The 25,958-nt window shown below is 34.0% G+C and overlaps 1 protein-coding gene across 1 annotated transcript in view; it reads right to left on the bottom strand.

Annotated features, from left to right (window-relative positions):
* LRP1B (LDL receptor related protein 1B) overlaps positions 1 to 25,958 on the bottom strand; it is a 1,854,983-nt gene that overhangs the window by 76,183 nt on the left and 1,752,842 nt on the right. Inside the window, exons 79-83 of the mRNA XM_077767810.1 lie at positions 25,562 to 25,668; positions 15,543 to 15,659; positions 13,484 to 13,657; positions 11,710 to 11,835; positions 6,670 to 6,834 (exon numbers count right to left, since the gene is read on the bottom strand). Of these exons, the coding sequence (XP_077623936.1) occupies positions 6,670 to 6,834; positions 11,710 to 11,835; positions 13,484 to 13,657; positions 15,543 to 15,659; positions 25,562 to 25,668 (689 nt within the window). The remainder of the gene's footprint in view (positions 1 to 6,669; positions 6,835 to 11,709; positions 11,836 to 13,483; positions 13,658 to 15,542; positions 15,660 to 25,561; positions 25,669 to 25,958) is intronic.

Below are 25,958 nucleotides of genomic sequence, written 5' to 3'. Positions count from 1 at the left end.
GAACTGTGGACTTTACCTAAAGCCCTCCCCATATGGCTTAATATATTCTGACATATTTCAAATTATAGGTCACAATCTATTTATACCTCTGGAAAGTTTGGTTTTAGCCAGCTTTGTGAAAATGAAACTGAAATATTTTTGTCCTTTCTGTGAATAAAAGGAAGCCAACTAAAACCATCTGAGATTAGCTTAGAAAGTCATAAGACTGAAGAGCTTAATACTGCTCTCACCATGTGGTCCAAATGAACCAGTAACTGTGCTTCATAAAGTCAACAGTAGAATTAGAGAGAATCTTACTTTCAATCTCTCACAGGTCTACTGTGAAGGTGCAAGGACTGAGAACAGCACCTGGCACTCATAAGGAGTCCAATATTAATTACTGTGATCCTGGCAATAATAGTAATTATTATTATTATTATTATTCCTAATAATTATTATTACCATTGCTTACTTTTTATGTTTTATTTTTATTTTTGAGAGAGAGAGAGAGAGACTGCGTGAGCAGGGGAGAGTCAGAGAGAAAGATATAGAATATGAAGACAGATTCTGGGCTCTGAGCTGTCAGCACAGAGCCCGATGTGGGGCTCGAACCCATGAACTGTGAGATCATGACCTGAGCCAAAGTCAGATGCTTAACCGACTGAGGCACCCAGGTGCTCCTACCATTGCTTACTTTCTAACAACAATACACATTACTGTGGAACTTGGAAAATATAGACATAGAAGGATCTATCTCCTTATATAGATACTTTATGTATACATTTTTTTTCCATTTTAGACTCATATTACTAGTTTTAGTTCTTGTCCTTTTAAACTTCAAAATGCAATGTGAATTTCTGGATCTTATGATGTTTCTATTTTTAATTTTTGAGGAACCTCAAAATACCATTTTCCATAGTGGTTACACTAATTTCCATTCACACCAACAGTGCTTGAGAGTTCCCTTTTCTCCATATCCTTGATAATATTTGTTATTTCTTGTCTTTTTGACACTAGCTATTCTGATTAGTATGAGGTAGTTATATCATTGTGGTTTTGATTTGCATTTTCTGATGATTACTGATGCAGCATTATTTACACTGGCCAAGATATGGAAGTAATCTAAGTGTCTGTCAATAGATAAAGAAGATATGATATACATACACAATGGAATATTACTTAGCTATGAAAAATAATGAGATCTTGTCATTGTGATGACATGGACAGACCCAAAGGGTATTATGCTAAGTGAAATAATTCAGACAGAGAAAGAAGAATTCCATATGATCTCACTTACATATGTAATCTAAAAAACAAACAAACATAAAAAACTGGCCCATAAGCACACAGAACAAACAGGTGGTGCCACAGGGGAGGGGCTTGGGGATGGGTTAAATGGGTGAAAGGGAGTGGGAGGCACAGGCTACTAGTTATGGAATGAATAAGTCATGAAGATGAAAGGTACCAATTGTGTACTTCATGTCTAGGTGCAGATAAGACGAGAGACATCAGTTTTCATGTTTTGTCACTAGTCCCATGATATTTTGAGGGTATCCAAAAGTTCCTAGGTTAACTTGCCTTTGAGAGAACACTTTTAGGGGAGCCAATATGTGATGGCAGTGCCATCATATACGTCACCTTCCTATTGGGGGCAGTGTCCTGAACAGAAAGAGCCTGAATGAATGAGAAAGGAAAGTCTCACATCGACTTGCTTACTATTATAAAGGTCCTTCCTGTTGCAGGGAGAAGAGGTGAGAAGATTTCCCCCCCTTTCCTTAACAGGGGCCTCTTTCCTCCTGTTTCAGCTTTGGGGACAAAACCTTTCCCTGCCAAAGTTCATAGAGGTGGCAACAGAGAGGGCTCAAGGAGAGCTTCTGCTTTCTTCTTTTCATATTCATTTAAGGCATTTATTACAAATGTATGATCTACTACTGAAAATTGTATTGTCACTCCTTTATAAACCTAGTCAGCCCTGCTATTACGTATTTTCAAACTTCCCAAATTAAAAATTTCCTTCCCTTCTACATAACTCCAAAGTGTATGAGTGGGAATATTTGGCTATATTGTCCCAATTTTACAAACTCTCTTGCTCTATTACTCTAAATCAACTGTGTAGCAAACATGGATTCATTTTGATATGAACATTTAAAGTTTAAATAACAGACTTATAAGAGTAAGGAAAATACCAAACAGCACCAACATACCTTAAATAATAAATATTTATAAAAATGAAGATTAATTGTAAATATATAAATATTCTTAATCACATAAATATCATTATATCCATTATGATATAAATTCTTAAAGTATTCTTTATTTTCTATAATAGAATGATTGAAGAATTCAATGCTTTCCTCTCATTTCCATTATTTTGCCCAAGGCAAACTTCACCTTAATTTCCTCCTATGAGGTCATACAAATGAACTACATGCACCCTTGCTGATACAATCAATGTCAAACCACTTCATTTTGTAGTACTTTTCTATATGAATATAGTTATTTTTTTTTTAGCTTTCTCTATTATAAAAAAATTAAGGAAAGAGGAAAAACTCATTCTTAGATACAAAATTTTAATTATGCCTCTCAGATGTGTGCTTTTAATTAACTGGTGACATTTCCTTTGTTCAATTATTATAGTTCTATACAACTGTCATAAACTTATAAATTTTAATTAAAGCTGCCCCAAACCCTAGTCATATAGTGTCCACAAAGGAATTTGCCAAAAGGCTTAACTGTAAGTAAACCAACAATAAATAAATCCATGAATTGCCCACTGGGATTTGTTTAACGAATTAACATTTGTGTGGAGATAATGAGGTTCTACAGTTTATAATGGTAAACAATGTTTTTATAAAACCATATTTTTAAAAGTAAATAATACTTTGTAGATGACTTATTTGGTTATGATATTATTATAAATAATCAGATGCTATAAGACAATGAACTTCATGGCCGTATCTCAAGTTGAATTCATATAAGGACTCATTTATATAACTAATTTGAAAAATAATTTTTTTCTGAACATACTATCTATGTAAATCAAAATCTAATACTCTATCTGGATGCAAAAAAAAATCATGTAGTATAGATTTTTAAGAATACAGCAAGATCTGGACAAACGATTTGCACCAAACATTAAAAGTTGTGCTGTATCCACATATAGTTCAGGATCCATTAACAGGACAGCAAAATGAACAGAGATTTGTCTTTGTAAATCCACTGCAGGTTGAGTAGATATGCATAGTCTGGAGTACCAAACTCTTATTGGCTTAAATATTTCTAAAGATAAATATAAGAAAAACATCTGATTGTAACCCAGTGATTTTTATTATCTTAATGAGAAAATTAACAATTAAATAATAAAATCTTTATAAAACTCGTTTGTAAAAGAAAAGCTTCTTCCCTAAAGGAAATGGTGTCTGTGTTACTAAAATACAATGACAGGGTCCTATATCCTTTTACTGCACATTTATTCAGTTTTCATTTGCATATTCAGTGATGGGGCCAGCACTACAGTTTCGCCCACAACATTGAATATACTCTTCCATAACGAGTAGCTTCTCCTAGGCAGACTGATATTATGTATTAAGATCTAGTGCCTTCTTATTTCAGTCAACTTGTTGAATTTTTTTCAGAATTCTATTAAGTAGTTAGAATACCTTAATTATCAATTAGTCATAAGTAAAAAAATACTTATAGACATAAAATTATCAAATTTAAAGAAATAGTAATGCTTTTACTATTAGAATGCAAATCAGAAATGTTTGCTTCCTCTGAACTCCACTGAAAATGCTTCTTCGCATGGCTCTTTTCAGTTAGCATTATGCTAAATAATTCAAAGAATAAAATAAGCAATAGAAACAGTGAGAATTCCCAGTAAGATAGAAATTAACTGTGTAGGGGATGTGAGGATCATATGCATTAATTTTCCATTCGACTAAATCTGCATTTATTGTAGTAGAATTAAATGTGCATATTACACTGTAATAGTCGCATAGTGTCCTTTGGACTGATTTTTGGAATTTACTAATTATATTTTTATTATGCATTTGGTTAATTTTTTTCCCATGGGAACATATTTTAAATACAATAGAACTAAGTAGAAAAATATGTTTTAATTTTCATTTATGCGCTGTAACAAATCCTTTTTGCAAACAGAATTATTGAGTAGCTTAATAAGAATTTAAGTATATCTTAACATGCAGTAACCTGATATTTTCAAAGCATATTATAAATTGTATTACAATATCAACAAAGTAGTTATGATTTGAGATAGGAATTATGATGCTATCAGATGTACTGATATAGTATATTTATATTTAATTTTTTAATTATTTAATGTAACCTAATTTAACTTAATTTATTTTTTTAAGTTTATTTATTTTGAGAGAAAGAGCTTACCAGTGGGGTAGGGGCAGAGAGAGAGGGGAAAGAGAGAATCCCAAGTAGGCCCCGCACTGTCAGCACAGAGCCCAATGCAGGGCTAGAACCCATGAATCATGAGATCATGACCTGAGCCAAAACCAAGAGTCAGATGCTTGCTTAACTGACTGAGCCAACCAAGTGCCCTAATTTAATTTTCAAAAGTAAATGATGTTTAGCATTAGGCAAACTGTTAAATTTAAAAAGAAGATGCAAAAGAATGGAACTGGACCATTTTTTTATACCATACACAAAAATAAATTCAAAATGGATTAAGGACCTAAATGTGAGGCATGAAACCATAAAAATCCTAGAGAAGAACACCGGCAGTACCCTATTTGTTATCAGCCATAGAAATTTCTTTCTAGATCTGTTTCTTGAGGCCAGGGAAACAAAAGCAAAAATAAACTATTGGGATTTCATCAAAATAAAGAAGCGTCTGCACATGAAGGAAACAATCAACAAAACTAAAAGGAAACCTACAGAATAGGAGAAGATATTTTCAAATGACATATCAGAATAACGATTAGTATCCAAAATCTATAAAGAACTTATAAAACTCTACATTCAGGGATGCCTGGGTAGCTCAGTTGGTTAGTTAAGCATCTGACTCTAGATTTTGGCTCAGGTTATGATCTCAGTTCAAGCCCTGCATTGCGCTCTGGGCTGACAATGCAGAGCCTGCTTGGGATTCTTTCTCTCCCTCTCTCTGCGCCTCTCCTGCTCGTTCTCACTCTCTCTCACAATAAATAAATAAACATTAAAAAAACCCTCAACATCTAAAATATGAATAATTGAATTAAAAAATGGGTAGAAGGCATGATTCCAAATAAGACATCAAGATCCCCAACACACACATGAATACATGCTCAACATCATTGATCATTAGGAAAATACAAATCAAAATTACAATGAGATCTTATCTCACACCTATCAGAATGTCTAAAATCAATAACACAAAATACAACAGGTGTTGGTGAGGATGTGGAGAAAGGGGAACTCTCTTGCACTGTTGGTGGGAATGTAAAGTGCTATAACCACCCTGGAAAACAGTTTCTCAAAAAAGTTGAATATAGAACTACCCTACAATCCAGCACTTGCACTACTAATATTTACCTGAATAACACAAAATTACTAATTCAAAGGGATACATGCACTCCAAAGTTTATAGCAGTGTTATCTACAATAGGCAAATTATTATTTTTTTTAAATGTTTTATTTATTTCTAGGAGGGAGAGAGAGAGACAGCGTGAGCAGGGGAGGGTCAGAGAGAGAGGGAATCACAGACTGAAACAGGCTCCAGGCTCTGAGCTGGCAGTCAGCACAGAGCCCGATGTGGGGCCCGAACCCACGAATAGGCAAATTATTGAAACAGCCCAAATGCCCATAGAGTGACGAGTGGATAAAGAAGATGGAGTACATACACACAATGAAATATTACGCAGCTACAAAAAGAGTGAAATCTTGCCATTTGCAAAGACACGGATGGAGGTAGAGAGTTATGCAAAGCGAAAGAAGTCAGTCTGAGAAAGAGAAAATCATACTGTATGATTTCACACATATGTGGAATTTAAGAAACAAAACAAAGGAGCAAAGGGGGGAAAAAGAGAGAGAGAGCCAAATCAAGAAACAAGCTATTATCCATAGAGGAGAGACTGATGGTTACCAGAGGGGAGGCAGATGGGGGGATGGGTGGAATAGGTGATAGGGATTAAGGAGGGCACTTGTTGCGATGAGCAACATGTGTTGTATGGAAGTGTTGAATCACTATGTTGTACACCTGAATGTTAACTACCTGGAATTTAAATAATTTTTTTAAAACCTCTACCATGAAGTTTCAAAATAAAATAAAATTAAGATAAAGAAGAACAGAGTTTAGAGTCAAACACATAAGGCTTATAAAACTGGTTTTACATAATCATTCTAAGTCAGCATCACAGTATCTATGAGCACTCAGCCCTGACACGTGGTGGGTAGTCAACACATGATAATGATAATTACCATTGTTAATTTTGTGACTAGAACTTCAATACTGAATTTAGAGCAAACTACTACTGAATTATGAACTACTTATTACATTGAATTATCAACATATTACATTTAATGAATTGATAATTAATTAATTATCAACAATCACATTTAATTTGTGTTAATGCATTCTTTATTACAAAATCAGGAATTATATTTAGAACATTAAGTATTCTCTATATATTTTTCATAAGGAAAAATGCAAATTGCTTGAATATACAGGGACATTCACATATTTACCCAGTGTTGATGGTATACAAGTTCCTCCATTTTGACAGTAGTTGCTACAGTGGTTGACTTCACATCTGTCTCCTGAGTAACTAGGCCAACAGTGACACCTTAAGTCACCTTTCTCATTTAAAAGGCATCTTCCTCCATTTTCACAAGTCAATTTGCATGAATCATCTGGTTATAAGAAGAAATGTACAAATTAGCATGCTATTCAGTGGGTGGAAGAGTCTGACAACTCATATAAACAAAAATTAAATATTAGGATTTACTTTTTTAAATGAAATTACCCAAATAAACACCTCTAATATAAAAGTAGAAGAAACAAAATAGTATAAATACCATCTGAAGACAGAGAAATAGATGTTAATCACTGTTGAATGGTGAATGCAAATATTGAATGAACTGTTACTCTTTTTAGGCATAAAGACATCAATCATTTCTTATATTTATTAAAACCTTAATAAAACAAATGGAAACTTCTTAAAAATAAAATATTTTGTAACCAATATATTTTCTTTATGATATAAGCTACCATGCCCTATTTTTAGGACTGTTTGATATCAATCCAAACTGAAATATGTAGGATAAATTTATAGTATATATACATATATACATATAATTTATAGTCTAGAAAAACATTTAAATGAAAGTATATTCTTTATAAGGATATACATCCTTATTAACTACATACAAACAAGTTAAAACTAAAAGTAACTTAGATCTGGTATGAGATGTTGATTAAACAGTGTCAGAAACATTTCCATATGTAAAATTTCCATATGGAAAATGATTAGGCACCATCTGTCTATTTAATAGATTTTGGCTGAGGATAAGAAAGGATAGTCATTCCCTTGGGTTGCAAAATTATTTTTAAAAATATGATGAGTCTGATTTATGATAAGAATTGGTTTGGAATAATTTTTCAGTTTACTTTCCTATGTGTGCTGACATGGCCTCGCTCCCTTAGAAATACTGCTTTACTTAGGGCAGGACATAATGCCCAATGAAACACAATGATTGAGAATACTGTAAGAAACATTTGGTTCTAGAATATGTCTTCTACTAAAGTCATGCCTCTTTTATAGTGGAGTAAGGTCAAATCAAAACAGCCTTGTATTCCTTATTCAAGATATATTGGCCCAAACGTAGTAGAAGCTTTAATATATCACTGCAATAATCACAAGAGCACCTTAAAGAACCTCAGAGACTTCAAATTAAAAAAAAATTATTCAAATATCATATCCCCTGTCATAAATATAGATTATTTAACAGTTGTACCAGACAATTCTGAGCCACGCCTCATTGTAAAGCAAAGAGTTGAATATAGAGGTTGAATTCTCAAGAAGGATCTAGAATGGAAATATATGTATATTTAGTTTAAAATTCACCCAACATTTCTAATTCATTTAGCATAAAGGACCCTAATTGTGGCTATGAATGTAAACAGCGAAGATAAATATTTAAGGCATTATGATCACAGTTAAGATTATTATGTGGGGGAGTTTATTTTCACCTATAAATGTTCTATGTGAACTACATAGATATTCAAAATCTAGGGTTGCCTGGGTGGCTCAGTCTGTAAAGCGTAAAACTTCAGCTCAAGTCATGATCTCACAGTTCGTGGGTTCGAGCCCCATGTTGGGCTCTGTGCTGACAGCTGAGAGCCTAAAGCCTGCTTCGGATTCTGTGTCTCCCTCTCTCTCTGTCCCTCCCCCACTTGCGCGCGCACGCTCTCTTTCTCTCTCCCTCTCTCAAAAATGTGTAAACATTAAAAAATTTAAAAAACAAAACAAAACAAAAAAACCAAAATCTCTACATGTTAGGGCAAGTACATTTCTACAATGTGTCTCGTAGGCAACAGAAATTTTAAAATATAACACTGCTTGATGAAATAGAAGTGGAATTTCAAAACCTAACTGTAATAGTTTTAAAATGAAAAAGAAGGCTGCTTTTGTCAATAAGTAAATCACCCCTAGAAGCCAAGCTCCAGCAATTATAATCAACTATAGGAAAGAGCAGGTGAATACTTTTCCAAGAATGAGTAGTATTTGAATTTCAAATTTCTTACATGAAGATTAAAAATATTCAGGGTCTCATCATTTAACAATAGCAGCAGCTAGCAAAAGGCAAGTAATTATAAAGAGCAGAAAACTTGGCTATGTCAAATGTTAATGTCAGGAAAAAATTAATTGGCATTTATCTACACCAATCAATAATTCTGAAATCTCCTTATTTATATTCTTAACTGAGGTGGTCCAAGATGTCTGCTACCAAGGCTCATATTCATAGTGAACAATGTGAATATATTTTTTTTAACACTCTGATCATTTAAAATGTAAGATTTTCTTTTAAATTACAAAATGAGCTTTTAGGAGGTAACTGGAAGCATGCCTTTCAATCAGATCTGAAATAGTAAAACTGGAATTTCTTAAAAAGGTTTATATCTTGGATAAGTGCATATGTAAACAAACATGTTTTCTCAAACTATAAAATTTGGTACGTAATATAGAGAAAAACCTGTTTCATTTTCTTACCTAGTTCATGATAGACTTGTCTTAGAGTGTTGTGTGTCTACTTTTTGCAAAGCACTGTGCTAGGCACTTTATATGTTAATTCCAGTATTTTCAGTGACTCTGGACATGGGCAATACAGGTGACATAGAGGCACTGGGGTATATACCATGTGATGGTTAATATACATATGTATATATGTATACTTACATTATGCTTTGCTTATAAACCTTCAAAATATTTATTACTACTACAAGTAGTAGTAATATTTATTGTTTAGCTAATTTTACAAAGAGGAAACAGAGACAAAGGGAAGACAGGGACAAACAAATTAGTTAAGTGATAGATCTTGGCCTAAAGCAAAGCTCGAACTCAGATCTACCCCAGGCCAGCTTCTTCCTGTGCATTTGTTGGATCATTGGATAAATAATTTGGATTATTAGATAAATAATTTACACTAAGCAAAGACAAAAAAAGGAGAGTTATGTAGAAGAGATATTAATGTCTAGTTATAATGGAAAAACAGCAAATACTGTAGGCAATTTGACCATAAAAACACCACTGTTAATATCTGAGTCGATGTAAAAGTCACATTGATGGCATTAGTAGAATAATTCTGTGCAGAATCTTAATTTCTCTCTGAGGGGTCTCTTATATAGACACAGTACATAGAAGGCATCTGTGAGATCACTAGTTAAAAGTGTATGTGGAACTAGTAAAAATGTGGCACATCTTCTTACAAGGAAAGGCTGAGATTTTAAAAAATCTATTTCTGAGAGGTTAAAGAGAAATATGTGGCCATACATAGTTTACCTACATGACCACGTCAGAGCAGCTAGTGAAAAATGTGCCTAATAACATTTGAAAATGTTCATTTAATTCTCTTACTCAACCATCACAGTTGAGATCACAGCTACTCTGGCTGGAAAGATAATCAATAAAAAGAAACAGTGCATTCTAGTGCCAGTGACAGCTTCCTTTTCAAGAACTGGCACTAAAGTACTTATCCAAAATACCAATCATGATTCACAATTAGCTCTCTGTTAAGAGATTTCTAACCTTGCCACCAAAAACCATGGTTCATACGTGCTCCACCCTAATTAAAATAAATGACTCACTGTTTCCTTTACATGCCTTATTTTCATGCTTTTTCAGTTCCTCTGTCTTAATGTTCTGATCCCTCATTCCCACATAATCTGAATCCCATCTGTCTTTACAGACCTTGTTCTAAGGTCATATTCTACAAAAAATTGGAATCAATTCTCTAACTGGATGATCATCTAAATCCTCATAATAGTTTTAACTCTGTCTCTTCTGTACCTTGTATCACAACTGACATAAATATCTATGTATTCATCATTAAGCTTTGCAACCTCTTCAACTTTGCATATCCAGAATTTAGAGAATATATATTAAATGAAGGAGGTGTGGTAGTTTTAGACACTTAAGAGTCACGGAAAGGCAAAAGTCTTTAGATTGTATGTAACTTCCAGTAGACAACAATGAGAAAATGACATGGGGGTGGACATGCTAACTGAGGGCAAAGGCACAGTGCTCACGTGAGAAGCCCTTTCCAACAGAAAAAATAAAGCAGGTAGTAAACCCTGCTATGAAGAGATCCTGTGTATCTCAGTGGAAAGTGTTGTGATCCTCAAGGGATTTCAGACCACTATATTTTGTTTGTGTCAAAAATTACTGAGTGTTGATATTCTTTTCATTTAAGACCAATTTGTTTCTCCATTATGATTAATGTCTTGATTGTGAGGGAACTTACTGTCAGTTTATCTAGATAATCGAGAGACGTCTCTTCTTTCTCTTTTCTCATCATACTATTTTGGTCTTTGATTTTTGTTATTTTTGAATTTTTGCCACTTATTACTTATAAGCATCTGAAATAATGTTTTCCTTTTAAAATGCTTGTTTGAATGTTAATGTAGCTTCTAAAATATGAACTCTAAGAGTGAAGAAATTTTGTCAGTTTTGTTTCAAAATTAGTCCTTAGTTTTTAAATTAGTGTTATGTTTTGCTCATTAGCCCTCAAAATAGTTATTAGTATTATTAGTAGTATGTATGGGGTATCAAATTTTACATAGAAGAAACTACAACTTCATTTCTTATCCTCAGTTTGTAAATTAGTGTTTGACGCATGGAAATTGTTCACTCTGAACTTGATGAATGAATAAGGGATTTTAAGGCTGGGTTTAAACTTATAATAAAGTGGCATCCTCAGAAACATAATCCTCACTGATAAAAGAGTTATATAAAACTCTCTTGATTTGGCATTTGGCTACAAAGTTCTTAATCTAGTCTTGATTTAGTCTTAGATGTATAGTAATCCTCAGTACAGCTCTGTGAATAAATGAGGAATAAATTGATAGGAAGTCATCATCAGAGAGAATAGTTTACACAGGCATTCAAGAACCAATGTTATCAAGGCAGCTGTACTGATGATTGAGTAGCTAATTCTGTTGTTTCAATAGTGGTGAAAATTTATTGTACAAATTAATTCCTTATTTACAGAATAACCAAGTTTACCTACCTAACAGGTTGTCATCGTGGCAAGTACCATTAACCAAATATTTTCCTTCTGGGCACACACAGGTGGCTCCAAAAGGATTCAGCAAACATAGGAAGTCACACACTAAGTCCAAGCATGGATTGGGTACTAATTAAAACAAAGGAAAACAAAGCAATGCATAACTATAAGTACAATAAGTTTCAAAAATGTAAAATTTAACAAGGTGAAAGATGCAGTCACAATATTGAAAAGAAATCCTATCAAATTGCTATTGGGTGTATGTCCTTTCAATGTTACCATCTTTCTTTATAGGTAAAGAGAAAGCATTACCGAACATTCCTCATTAACAGGAGATTTACCCTGATTTACACTTCTTCCAAGAGAGAAGAAAATATTCAAATATATATTTTGTCACTCTTTCATCTGATTTACTTTTGGTAAAAGAGTTGCTCTGAGATACTAAAGTACAATTTGGGTCTATGTAAAACAAGCAAAGCCAACTGAAGTCTTGGGGGGCCTAATCCTCATTTTTGATAGTTTCAGAACTGCTGAACAGACAGAACCAACTTTCCCCTTGCATTTACAAAGACTTAAAACCCATATGTACTTGCTCAAAACACAAATGGAAGACATTACTTTTTTTTTTCCCCAAAACACCACATTTAAGATGGTTTCCTTTTGGTCCGGTTGGAGTTTGTGTGCATGTAAATATCTGCCACATTTATTTTTGTCTAAATTTCTAACCAGTTAGCAGCTTCTGCAGTCATAAGTACTCCAAGGCTCACCTTAGAGAATCTGTCATTAGAATGACTATGAAAATGACTTTCACTCTGTTAGAACCACTACTCAAACACTTATTATACTTAGGGCAGAGTTTTGTTTGTTTATTTTATTAGTTTCTATGAAGGTGGTAATATTTGACTATGAATAAAAATCAGTCAGAACTAGAGGATGATAGAGAGCATCCTCATATTAACCTTGGAACTAAATATTTCAGATCATGGGTAAAGAGCAACAAAACTTTGGATAGGATTTCAGAAAACTCTTAGGGAGCTATATGCTATTTTAATCTTAGTTTAATTATCTAAACTGATTTAGATAATTATCAATTGTTGTCTTTCCAGATTAATTGTACCAAATGAGGTAAAATATCTTTTTATGTGCCATAAAAATTGTCAACAAATCTTACACAGTTTCTTGAAGTGTAACTCATACATAAAGACAGATCATTAGCATTTCGGTCACATTATTTCTTACTTTGTTCTTCAATATTTTTGGTAGCTGTATTTGAAACATATCTTTCAAGATGATTACATCAACCACTTACCTATTCCTTTCCAGGAGGGAAGGTAACAATAAAAAAATCACAATCAGAGAAAATATAACCCTTGAAAACAGTAGCCCTACGATGATTTTAAAGCTGGAATGTTGACGTTATGATTGCTATTGGTTATCAGTAACAAGATCAAAATGGCTAATGATGAATTTCGTTACTTACATGGTTTCTATATAGACTCACAGGTTTTATTAAGAAATTTAGAAAAATAGAAGGAGACTTTTTTGTTAATAAGCAAGTCAATTCTAATTTCAAGGAAACCCAGTCCAATGCAAAATAAACTTTTGTACTATTTATACTTTCATTTTGGTAATTTAAAAAAATAGTGATTTCAAAATTAAAGTTACTTAACTCGGGATTAAGATATTGAAAGAGTTAAAGAATTTTAAAATACTGTCTTCTGAGATTCGTACGGAAAAACAATTCACCAATATCAAAAACAGCATAAGATATACTTACAGTCTAGTTGTTTATAGCGATGAGCTATCAAAACACCTTTGGTTTTATCAACATCTAAAGCTAGGTGCTCTACCGAACCGTGGCCAAATTTTTGTACTCGAAATACACCATTTTTAGGTCCTGCTCCATATATATAATCTTCAAAGACATCAATCCTATGTGGATGTAACAAGCCTAGAATTTTTAAAAGGTGGAGTTATAAAAGTTGGAGTGTAAATAAGTGCGTGGACTTAACACCAAGTTTATTTAAGATCATGTAGAAAATCTTATTACTGTGGTTTAAAAAAAGCTTTACAGAATTACAATGTTTTTAATATTAGCTGCAAAGTTGTCAGAATTAATTTCTCTCCAGTAGGAATATGTGAGATACTAAACATACCACTCACAACATAAAAATCATTTCTGTCATCACTTTAACCATCTGCAGCCCCACAAAGCATTTTCTGGGGACTTACTATATGCAGAGTCATCTCTGCTGTATAGTTATCAGACAAAAGAAAAGTTACAGGCCAGCCTTATCTATTGTACACAAAGAGCAATCTCACAAAATTCTGAATTAGATCAACTTAATGATCAACTTAGACTGCCTGAATGACAAAAAGAAAAGAAAAAAGCATTACTATTGTCTGTTTTTTAAATGGGATCAAGAAAACAACCTGGCAAATGGTAATGATGCTTATGACGAGTGTGGCTAACGATAATAGAGGCCATCATTTTTCCCATTTTAAGAAGTGACTGTTACTTTAAGAGGCTTTATGAAAATAATAATTAATCTAACTTTTGATACTGAAACTTATAACAAGCAAAATGACAACATTCATATTTTAGTTATTATCTAGAGGCTATAAAACATAAAATGCTTTTAAAAAAAAAAGTATATATATATATGTTTCTTCAATGTAGTTAAGCTGAAAAGGTCAACTTTTTTGTAATCAGTTGTAATACGGAATTTTTGGCCATCTAGGACCATCATAGAAAAAACACACATTAGGCAAGGGCACAATGAAAGTTCAATTTAATTATTTTTCTTTCAACTTCTCTGCTTTTGTTAAAAAAGCAAGAAGCAAAGCTATATTCAGTATACGTAACATATACATATAAAAACTTCAAGTCCATATTATAAACAATTTTCGGTAAATAAGAGAAGAGCTTGTGGTAGGGAAAGGGAAAAGAATTCACCAGAAAGAACTGAGGTTTCCAAGCAAGGAAAGTGGGAGGAAAAAAAGAATAAAATTAAGAAGTCACAGGGGTGGGGATAAGAAAAGATACCATAAAAGAAGAGCAGAAGCAGATTCTGCAGTCACTGGAGGTAGAGGTTAAGTTATTTTTACACATTGCTTTTCACTTGAATGCTATAATTGTTACAATGAAGTTTTATTACATACAATAATTCATTTTTTAAAGACATTTTATTTTAATTCCTTTTTGAGAGAGAGAAAGGGTGCAAGCGAGGGAGAGGCAGAGAGAGAGTGAGAGAGAGAGAGAGAGAGAGACTCCCATAAGGGGGAGGGAGAGCATAAAATGCAGGGAGAGAGAGAGAGAGAGAGAAGGAAATGGAGCTCACCCTGGCCAAGCTATGGCCAAGCTCACCCGGTGAGTGGGGCAAGAGCTCACCCGATGTGGGACTCACACTCACGAACCATAAGATCATGACCTGAGACCAAGTCAGATGCTTTATGATTAAGCCACCCAGACGCCCTACAATAATTCATTTCTGTTTGCTATCACTGCAATTTGAAATAAAAATTTGTGTTCAGAGGCAGTAATCTTGATTAACTGAAGTGTTGTTGTAGAATGTAATATCTACAGAAGGAACAGAATGAAAATTTTCTGAATCTGAGCAGCAATGGACCACATGGGTCCTAAGCTAAGTTCTTCTGGCCTGGCCTCTTTGTTCTTCTAATGGAATGAAAATTATAATCTGTAGTAAAAGCAACAACTTGTAAGGAAAAAGAATTTGAGGAAATTCAGAATGTAAAGCTTTTGTATTTATATTTACATACCATTACTTGACATTCTCAATGATAATTAAAAGACAGAACAAAGGCACTTCACAAACCTTGTTTGCTGCTGACAGAGACTACTGAATCAGAGCCATCATACAGAACACTGCCAATAACAGAAAGCTCAAGGTCAGCCCAGTATATTCGTTCAGTAAAATGATCCACAGCCAGACCTACAAGATAAATACATAAGGATAAATAACAAAAATAAATTTGAGATTATTTAAAATTATGTTTCTGCTTCTTAATATACAATTATGATTGATATTTTTCTTCAAGTTTCAAAGAAATTAACCAGTCTACATCATGGTACACTAGCAATTAGAAAAAAATGAAATAATCTTTATCTGAAATAAATGTGTATAGCTTACCTAGAATTTAATAAGTTATAGTAAAATTTATCCTTCACATATGAAAAGTGACCCTAAATATCCTTCCTTTCCACATTTACTGGTTTCCTAGATATGGCTATTTTCTAAAAATCTTTTCCATATTTTAGTTTTTATCTTTATAGTATATACAAAATTAATTAATCATTTAAGTCACTTATCCAAACTTTATTTACAATAACTCAATGTGTGGGGCTCCTGGGTTGCTCAGTGGTTATGTCTGAATTTGGCTCAGGTCATGGTTTGTGAGTTAGAGCCCCAAGGTGGCCTCTGCTGACAGCTCAGAGCCTGGAATCTGCTTTGGATTCTGTGTCTCCCTCTCTGTCTCTCTGCCCCTACCCCACTCATACTCTATTCCTGTCTCTCTCTCTCAAAAATAAACATAAATTTTTTAAAAATTTAAAATACTTCAGTATAATTAGTTATATTTTGAATATCTTCATGAAGGTATGTTTCTCAGCATATTCACAGGATTAATCATAAGACATTTTCACCCTTTTGGAATTGGCCTATGGTGTTGTGAGAAATCTGTGTGCCTGAAAAAGTTTAAACTGACTAAAGATTGATGTTTATACTAGAGACAAATGAATTGCAAATTATTTAATTAAGGTTCTAGTGGTGTTATATCTTTCACTCTAATCATTTATATTCTATGGGACTTCTTGTCTTTATTTTTATCATCAGTATCTGCTAGTGAATAACAGCAATTGAGTAAAATAATAAGATGTGGTAAAAAATAATGTTTTTCTATTTATTCAAGTTTTTGGTTTTTTTTAATTTAATGTGATTGGAGTCCAGACAGTATCTTCTTGCAAAACTATCTTCGACAGAAAGCATACCTTAAGTAAACTTCCTTCAATACAGAAAAGTAAGACTATAACACATAAATTCTACAATAAGACTTCAATGTTATAGATATTTAATTTTTGTGACTAGTCTGTATATATGATGTGTTAGATAATAAAAACTGTACAATGAAACTAAAATACCACTGCCAGCTGAACGTTAAATAGCTTTCTCAATCAGAACATTCAATAAATAACTGAGATACACCTTAGTGGCAATACAACTAAGTGAAATATATTGTTGAATTTGTGTTAATTGGATTCCTCTGCAGATAGTCCAAGATTTAACAATAAGAATGAAAAATAAATAATTAAACTCAGGTGCAGATAACTCGAGAGTAATTTTTAGTTAAGTTGAAGATCTAGCCCAAATGTAATCAAACCAAATATAAATATTTCTTCTCAAGTATAATATAAAGATGTACTATGCTCAATCAGTCTCTGAGAAATGACTTAGCAATTAAAAGCAAGTGAACCATGTTTTACTAGTTTCTGCTCAATGATTAATTTGCTATTTGGAGTCATGTTGGAAGTTATGATTTTGCTTCTCTATGTATAATTATGGGTGACATGAACCACAAAATGACCCAGTTTCCTTTATCCACCATTTTATTTCAAAACAGTTGTCTAAGAAAGGTTGAAAACACTTTTTTCTTTCTCTTTCACCAATGTAATATAATAAAGAAGTAGATTTTAAAAAGCTGTCCCCAAAACAGGTCTTTACTTTTGGATATTAAATGTGTTAACTGCAGAAAAGAAGACAACAAAAGGTGTGTAATGCAGTCTAATTATCAGTATTATTGCTTCAGTTTCCGCAGCAGTATAAAAGTTCTCAAAAGTATCATATATTGCACTGTTAGCCTAGGCATGTCTAAGACATACCCATCTTTGTCAGCTCTGGTCACATATTGTGCTATTGGATAGAATTACATCTGGATAAAAATTATATAACAAGCTTTCGGATGAGTGGGATTTATATTCCAAAAAATCCACAGATCGATGATTTTGATTTTTCCTTAAGCCCTTTAATAAAAGAAATAGTCTTTTAAATTAAAAAGTTAATAAAGGAATCAACTAACTTTTCTTGTTACAGAGATGAGAGTGAGGTTTATATGAAAGAACAAGTTCATTTCTATCTTTAAAATATCACATCTCCTTTTTGTCTTTAATAAAGTACCAATAATAAAACAGAAAAAAATCAATTCCCAAGAAAGTCATCTTTATCTGAACTGGGAATAATGGATATTTGCAACCAAGTCTGTGTAAGTACAGAAAATTTAAAATAAAATGTCATTTTTGTTCTAATCAAGTATTATGGAATCACCATTTGGAAGGCTTTTAAAAGATAAAGACATAGGCTCGCTAAGTTTTAGGAATGTATGATAACGGCCCTATTCATACAGTCATTTTCTTAATTTCTCCCATGATATCAAGACCATTTTTATAGTTTAGGGATTTTTGAATCTCATTTTTGTTGAACTCTGAAAATTTCTAAGATCTTCCCACTAGTTTCTCTATTTCCACTATGGTCTTAAAGAAAAGAAAGAAAGAAGGAAAGAAAGAAAGAAAAGAAAAAGAAAATGGTAAAAGCAAAATCTTATGAAAAATGTCCATAATACCAATGCGATATTTGAGAAGACTTGAAGAGAATAATCAATTAAAATCACTGTGTTTTCAGAAATGGAGAAAAAGATTATACACATTCCATATTAAAGGAAAGTCAAGATTTGTAAGTTAGTATTAGCCAGCAAGTGTGCACTACCATATTCTTGATTTAAGCGATGATAAAAAGGGTACAAAAACTGAAAATATTTACCACTATGTCAAATTTAAAATTTGACAAATTTATTTAAAAACAAATTTATTTAAATTGTTAAAACTGTTTTTTGAGATAGGTTGCCTACTTACAGTCTTAAATTCCAAACTAAAGTTACACACACACACACACACCCTTACCTGAGTGTTAGTAAAATAAATGCATCAAGAAATTCCAAAATAGTCCTAAGTTTTATCCATTTTATTTAATTAGATACCTTTTGTTGTATAAGAAAAAATATTTAAAGACTTAATGAATAATTACAACTGGTTCAGGACCAGTGTGTAATTCTTTAATCTCTCAGAAACTGCCCTGATTTGGGGGAGCTAAAGACCACATAAATGAGCTTCTGGTATCAAATAATATGTACTTAAATCAGATACATGTAATCTTACATGTTCTCTTACAGGAGGGAGAGCTGGAAAGTGACCTCCCTGACACATCATTCATTAACCCACTCTATGTTCATAAGACACCTCCCTTGTACTACACACTGCCAGGTACTAGGTATATGGCAAAGAACAAAACAGATCATGTTCATACCCTCATGGAGTATGAAACTCAACTACCACACAACTGACTGAATCAGAAGACAGATTATGCTTTTTGTTGTTAATACAGTGCCTAATAAAATAAACAAGTGTGTTGTTTGTTAAAAGAGGCCATAAAATCATGCCATGGGTTAGAATGTTAAAAATTATAGGCATTTATCATTTCTTTCATACATAATTATTCTTCAGCACACACTAATTATGGACACTATAATATTCTTCAATGTACATATGAACACCAGTAATTGTTTTTATTTAAGTTGTTTATGGTCTGATTGGGTACACAGAATATACAGTAAAGAGTTCATGGTCTACTATAAAAGTACTGTACATTAAAGTAGTAGATGATGAAGTATCAACTATGGAGATAATGAGTGCTATGAAAGCCCAGAGAATTGAGCTATTCCTATCATGATTTTGGAATGTATGTAATGGCAGTGTTAGTAGTGAGTAAATATAGGTCTAGCTGAGTGGTGGGCTAACTATTCAATTAGATAGTACAATTCTAACCCTGGAATACACAGGTGTTCCCTAAGGGGGCAGAGATAAGCTCACATCTATCCTCCTGCTGTTCGTTCTGAGAGATACCCTGTATACCCTATTAAAGTACAGATATAACCCAATGTACTGCATCTCAGTGCACATATTCATTCACAGATTCATGAAAGGTAGCATTTCCAATAAACCCCAAAATGTAAAGAACAATATATTGCACTTGGAGGGAAACAGAGGTATTATTATAGTTACTGATTTCAATACAATAACTTTGGAATCAGGGCTAATATTTACAAACATATACCCCCCCCAAAAAAAAAGAGAGAGAGAGAGGAAAAAATAGGTACAAACAATTCTTAAGATGTTTCTGGGAAGACATAAGTAATGAACTTATTTCCATAGAGGAATATCTCATAGGGTACACATGCATCTCCCCATATAATTGGTATATATACATATAGATGCAGAACAATGGCTAATTTATTGCCAACTTTTCATTATCACTTTCAAATAATATGCTGTTTATGGAATCTAAATTATCTACTATTTCCTAAAGAGCTCATGAGATTTATTCTGGACTTATTTTTATATCAATAACATTTAGCATTACCATACTCAACAGTTATTAATTCCTGTAAAGATAACATTTGAAATGTTTCTGCCTAGTGGAATAAAATCCTGCCTAGGAATACAAAATCAGCATTTCCAATATTAAGAAAGCCACTTAGTAAGCAGGTAGGCACAAAGTAAAAGTAAAGTAATAGGTTTTTTAGGTGGCTTGCAGATTTTTAAAAATCTTGCAGAATTCAAATTGATATACTATAAGAAAATAATCAAATTAACAAAATATACTAAATGACATTTTTAAATGAATAAAAATAATTCTCAGTGTTAGGAAGTTAGGATGGACATTACATGGAATATATATATAGAGAGTTAACATATATTTGTTTTAAATATATTTATTTATTTTGAGAGAGAGGCAGAGAGATGGCAAGAAAGAGAATCCCAAGCAGGCTCATGAATTGTGAGATCGTGACCTGAGCTGAAATCAGGAGCTGTATGCTTAATGGACTGAGCCACCCAGGCAACCCTAGCATATGATTATTGTTAATTATTCTTAGCCTCTTAGATATTCAGGGACTTATATTAGTCAATTTATATTGATTTTAACATCTGCTTTAAATTATTATAAATTCTCTATAAGGTAGATATTATAATATATATTTATTTTACAAATGAAAATCTGACACTCAAGTTTATGCAGGATGCTCGGTTTTAACTCAAGCCTATATAAATGGAGGACTTAGGTCTTTCTCTTGCTTTCTATTTTCTCTGTGTAAGTCACCATAATATGCCCAATAAGGTGTACTGTCTTCCTTTTGAAACTCTTCCTTCAGCTATTGTGACATTGAATTCAGTTGTTTTGCTCCAATCGCTCAAACATCTTTGCAGTCTTCAGTTCTGACTGTGACTGTTAAATATAAGCATCTCACAAAATTCTGCCTAAGAAGCCTCTATGTTTTCTCCTCTCTTGTTCCTCTAAACAACCCCAGCAACTTTAAATAACAGCTTTCTTTGCTAATTCCCCAAGCTTGAAGTTTAAACTCCAACCTTTAAGCTCTAGAAGTACAATTTTCAGTTATCTCCAACTGACTGACTCACCTGGGGTCATAACCACACCTGCAACATTTACCTGTGATTAACAGCAACACAGTCTGTTCAAGTGCCACCTTCTCAAACAAAGTTCTACTCTAAAGACCTACTAAGGTCACACTGCAAACTTCTCTCTACCATTTCTGACCCTTCTTGCTCTATTTTCACTCATTTTTCCATAGCACTAAACATCTAATAACTTTACAATTTACTTTTTAAAATATTATAGCTTTGTCTTATAATCACTAGAAGAATAGGGATCTGTGTGTTCACTCCTGTATTCCAAATGCCTAAAATTATCCCTGACCCACAGTAGGCACACACAAAAAAATTAGTTGAAAGAGTGAATAATGGCTTCCAAGAGTACTCCTGTTAGGTAGGGCAGTTTTCAAAGTAGACTTACTGAGAAGAAAATTCACACATGGTCAATCACATGGAGTAGAAAGCCTCACACCAGCTTCTTTCTTGACATGTCTCTGAATGTCTGATCAGGTCTGGCTATCTTCTTAACATGAAGCAATGGTATTTGTCATGGTCTCCAAGTTCCTGCTTAGGCTCATCTCTGCTCATCTCTCTAGTTCTTGCCTCATGCTATTTTCCAATGTTTACTACGCTCTTTGACTTTCCTACCTCTGGGTCTTCTGTCGCGTTCTTTACTTTGTGTTGCAACATCATTTCCATTTTTCTCTACCCCTTCACATAGTTAAGCAATTAATCTTAACAATCGACACCTTGAAAAGCCTTTCCTCTTCACTATAATTAAAGTGATACCTGCTGCATGCTGCATTCCCTTCTGTCAGAGCCACTTACATGAGCACAAGTGTTCACACACACACACACACACACACACACACACACACACACACACAGTTCGGTTTTTGATTTTAAGGTCTTCCGTATTAGAATTTAAGGTCTGTGAGTGTAGGGATCCATATATCTGATTACCTATAGTATCTGGCCTATAGTGAGCACCTATTTTTTTTAATGTTTATTTTTGACAGAGAGGGCGCGTGCGTGCGCCTGTGCGTGCTCACGCACGCACGCACGCACACACACGAGGGGGAAGGGCAGAGAGAAGGAAAGCAAGAATTTCAAGCAGGTTTCATGCTGTCCACGCAGAGCCTGACGGCGGGGCTCAGTCCCACGAACCGTGAGATCATGACCTGAGCCAAAATAAAGAGTTGGATGCTCAACCAGCTGAGCCACCAAGGCATCCAGAGCATCCAATATTTTTTAATTTAAGGAGAGATGGTTGAAGAAAGGAAATAAGAAGATGGGTTTAATTTTTAGACTTTTAGCCTTTCTTTGAGATATTTCTTATCTCTTCCACTATTCTCATATGCATTTCATAAATTCTATGCTAACTGTTTTGCCTTCCATATGCATTCTCCCGTTTTCACCTGTGACCACTCTGGTTGTGTTATTCTCTGCTACCACTAGGATCATTCAGTGGACTTTTAGCTGGTCTTTTAGCTCTCTATCTCTTCATTCCATTGGCACAATGATACGAAAGCCATATACCTGGAGACCTACCTATTCACATCACTCCTTGAATCAAAATTATACAGTGGCTTATTATTGACTAAAAAATCATGTCAAAAATACCTTGGTATTTAAAATTCTCTATTCTCAACTCATGTTACATTACCTATCAGGTCCCCGTCTAGGTACGTCATGACCTCAAATATCATAGAATATACCAAGTGCTCTTCATTGCAGCCTCTGGTTCAGAATGCTGTCACTTAATAAATACAATAATATCATAAGTTAGTTATTATCAGCCCTTGGTTTCTAGTGATAAAAATCAACTTTGAAGATAGTAAGTTCCTTTCTGAGATCTCACAGGTAGTACCTAATTCCCTGGGATCAAAGCCAGTATATTTTACTTAAAAGAACACCTTTGTAAAAACTATACCATGATGAGTTGTCTGTCTACCTTTCATATGTCTACCTATCTTTTAAGCAGTTGTTTAAATGACACCCTCACACAGTTTTCCATTATTAGAGATAGTATTTCTTGCCTTTGCACTCCCATGATATCATAAGGCATGTAACAATTCTCTCATTGTGCCAAAACTTCAAAACTTCAATGCATGCCTCATTTGTTTTTCTTTTTTTCTCTTTGAATATAAACTCAATGAGAAAAGAGACTATGCCATCTTCATCATTAAAGTATCCATAGTGCTGGGCAGAGTGGTCACCACATGGAAAATGTTCAATACATTGCACTTGACCCACTGTAGGGGGGTACTGTAGGGGATGTGGTAGCCAGCCCCAATCTCCTTTACTAGGTAGGGATACCTACCCACTATCCACTGCCAATCCACTATCCTTTTAGCAGCTAAAGAATCACACTTGCCCTCCTTTCCCAGAGAATTGTGCTCAACTGTCTGCAGCAGCCTGGATTGGGAAGTTTGAGACCAAAGGCCAACCAACGACTGATGGATCATTTAAAAGCTGACCCCTTCCCTGTCATGAGATTCATGCTCCAAAGTACATCCCCATGGCTGAGGCCAAAATGAGAGCTTATCTGAGACATAGTCTTTTTCTCTCTCCATCTTTTACAGGTGTCTTCTGAATAACACTCCCCTCGTAAATAACCTTTAGAAGAATTCCTTTCCCAGGCTCTTTCCTAAGAACCCTGTGACAGGCAATTGTATAAACTGCTGCCAGAATCACTCTTTAAAATGAAAATCATGTCTCACACACTGTGATTATGTTAAGTTGTTAACATCACAGAACTTCTTTAAATAATTAATTTTGCAACTTTTCTATATGTCCAAAATTAGTTAGAAAGTTAAGAAGACAGTTGAAGTTCTTTAAGAACTGAAAATAGTGTATGAGCATATGATGCCGCTTGCCTTTCCAGTGGACTTCCACGCCTCCCTTTAAAGCTGGAGTAAAAGCTTGTCTTGAGCAGTGTGTTCCAAGCCCTATGTGACCTGCACCTGGCCACCTGGGAACCTCCACTTGTACCCCTTTCCTGAGTTGCTAGTGTTTCTAGGCATTCTGACATTCTTGCTGTTTTTGACAAATGCTAAGCTTATTCCTAACTCATAACTTGCTTTTCATTCTGTTTGAAAAGCTCTTTGCTTACATATTCACATTAGCTTGATACCTCTATGAAGTTCTCTTCTCAAATATCTCCTTTCAAGAGATGACCTCCCTGATAGTCCTGATCAAAATAGTATACCCCCTTAAGTGCCTGTTCTTTTCTATATAGCACTTATTAGTATCTGCCATGATATATGTTATATATTCTATCCTCTGGAGGAAGGTAAGTTTCATGAGAGTTGGTATTTTCTTCACACGAGTAAGAACTTGTCTTCAGCATCTGGAACAATTTCTCCCACCAGATGGGTGTTCAATTAGTACTTGTTAAATCAGTGAATGGAGATACACTTATGTAAATGAACTAAATCCCAAAGATTGCTTCTTCTCTTAAAGAGTAAAAACAATCTAGTTGAAGGAAAAATCACACACAGCACATTAAAAGTTACTAAGAATATAAGTGCCAAATACAGATAAAATTTCAACTACATAAGATATTACAAAGTATAATGATTAAATCATATATGCTATAGAAAATGTATTCTCTCCTTTGGGATGTAGTAGGCATGAAATCCTTGAGGCTCCTTGCAGTTCTGAAAGTGTTTCACTGAAGAAGTGTTAAACTTAGACGTTAAAAGGTTCATAAGATTCAGCTGGATGCACAAAAGTCAGAAGGGCATTCCAGTTGGGGAGGCTGGGAGACAAATGGAATGGGAACAAGCAGGGAGGCAGAAAAAACACCTGCGTCCTTTGGCAGTCCTGGGAGTACAGAGAGTCTGGAGTGGTATTTACATGCCACAGCGAAGAAAGACATTAAAGCCTGATTAAAAAGGGCCGTGAATGAAAAGGGAAGGAATCATCAACTCTGCCTTTTACAAAAATTATTTATGTTTTCCCACCTCTTTGTCCATTTAGTTTCTGATCCTCTAGAAATAGTACCATCTCTCCCAGCATCATTAACGTATACTGGTAAAAATATCCTAACACACTGTGAACTGTTGAGATGCCATGCGAGTGGAATCCTACACATGGCCTTACAACTTAGGCAATTTTCAAATAATAACCCCATAATATCACTGGCAGTAGAAGACCTTGACTTTCAAGTTGGAAAAATACAACATGAAATGTTAATGACTTTCATAAAGTCATACTATAAATCATTTTACCTGCTTGTAAAAATGATTATATTGCCAACAAAAGTGGAAAGACTTGCTACACTAATATGCTGAGCATATTCTCCATATTCTAGACTGTGTCAGCAACACATCATACCTGTGGGTCTTTGCAAATTCTTCTGTACTAAAATCCTTCTCAGAGTTCCATCCATAGCTGCTTCTTCTATGTGAGAGTGGTCCCCAATGACAGTCCAGTACATCATCCTGAAGAGACAGGTCAAGGTGCTTAGCTTGGAGATAGTGCTATTATAACCCTACTCTGCTCCCAAACACAATGTCTCTCCAGACTGTGTGCACCAGAATCACCCCAGAGTCCCTGAGAAAGCAGTAGCCTGGGCCCAACTCTAAATCTACAGTCTCACAACCTCCAATAGAGAGTGGGTAGTAATTAGGAGTTTGATTTAACATGTCTCTATTTTCTTTTTGGTCATTGCCTATAAATGAAAGAGTAAAAGAGTAAGAAAAGAACAATTCAAGAAAAGGAAAGGAAATAT

The sequence above is a fragment of the Crocuta crocuta genome, unplaced genomic scaffold (genome assembly GCF_008692635.1).
Source record: "Crocuta crocuta isolate KB4526 unplaced genomic scaffold, BGI_CrCroc_1.0 scaffold154, whole genome shotgun sequence".
Classification (NCBI taxonomy): domain Eukaryota; kingdom Metazoa; phylum Chordata; class Mammalia; order Carnivora; family Hyaenidae; genus Crocuta; species Crocuta crocuta.
Note: the sequence above shows the minus strand (reverse complement) of the source record. Positions and strands in the feature narration are given on the sequence as shown.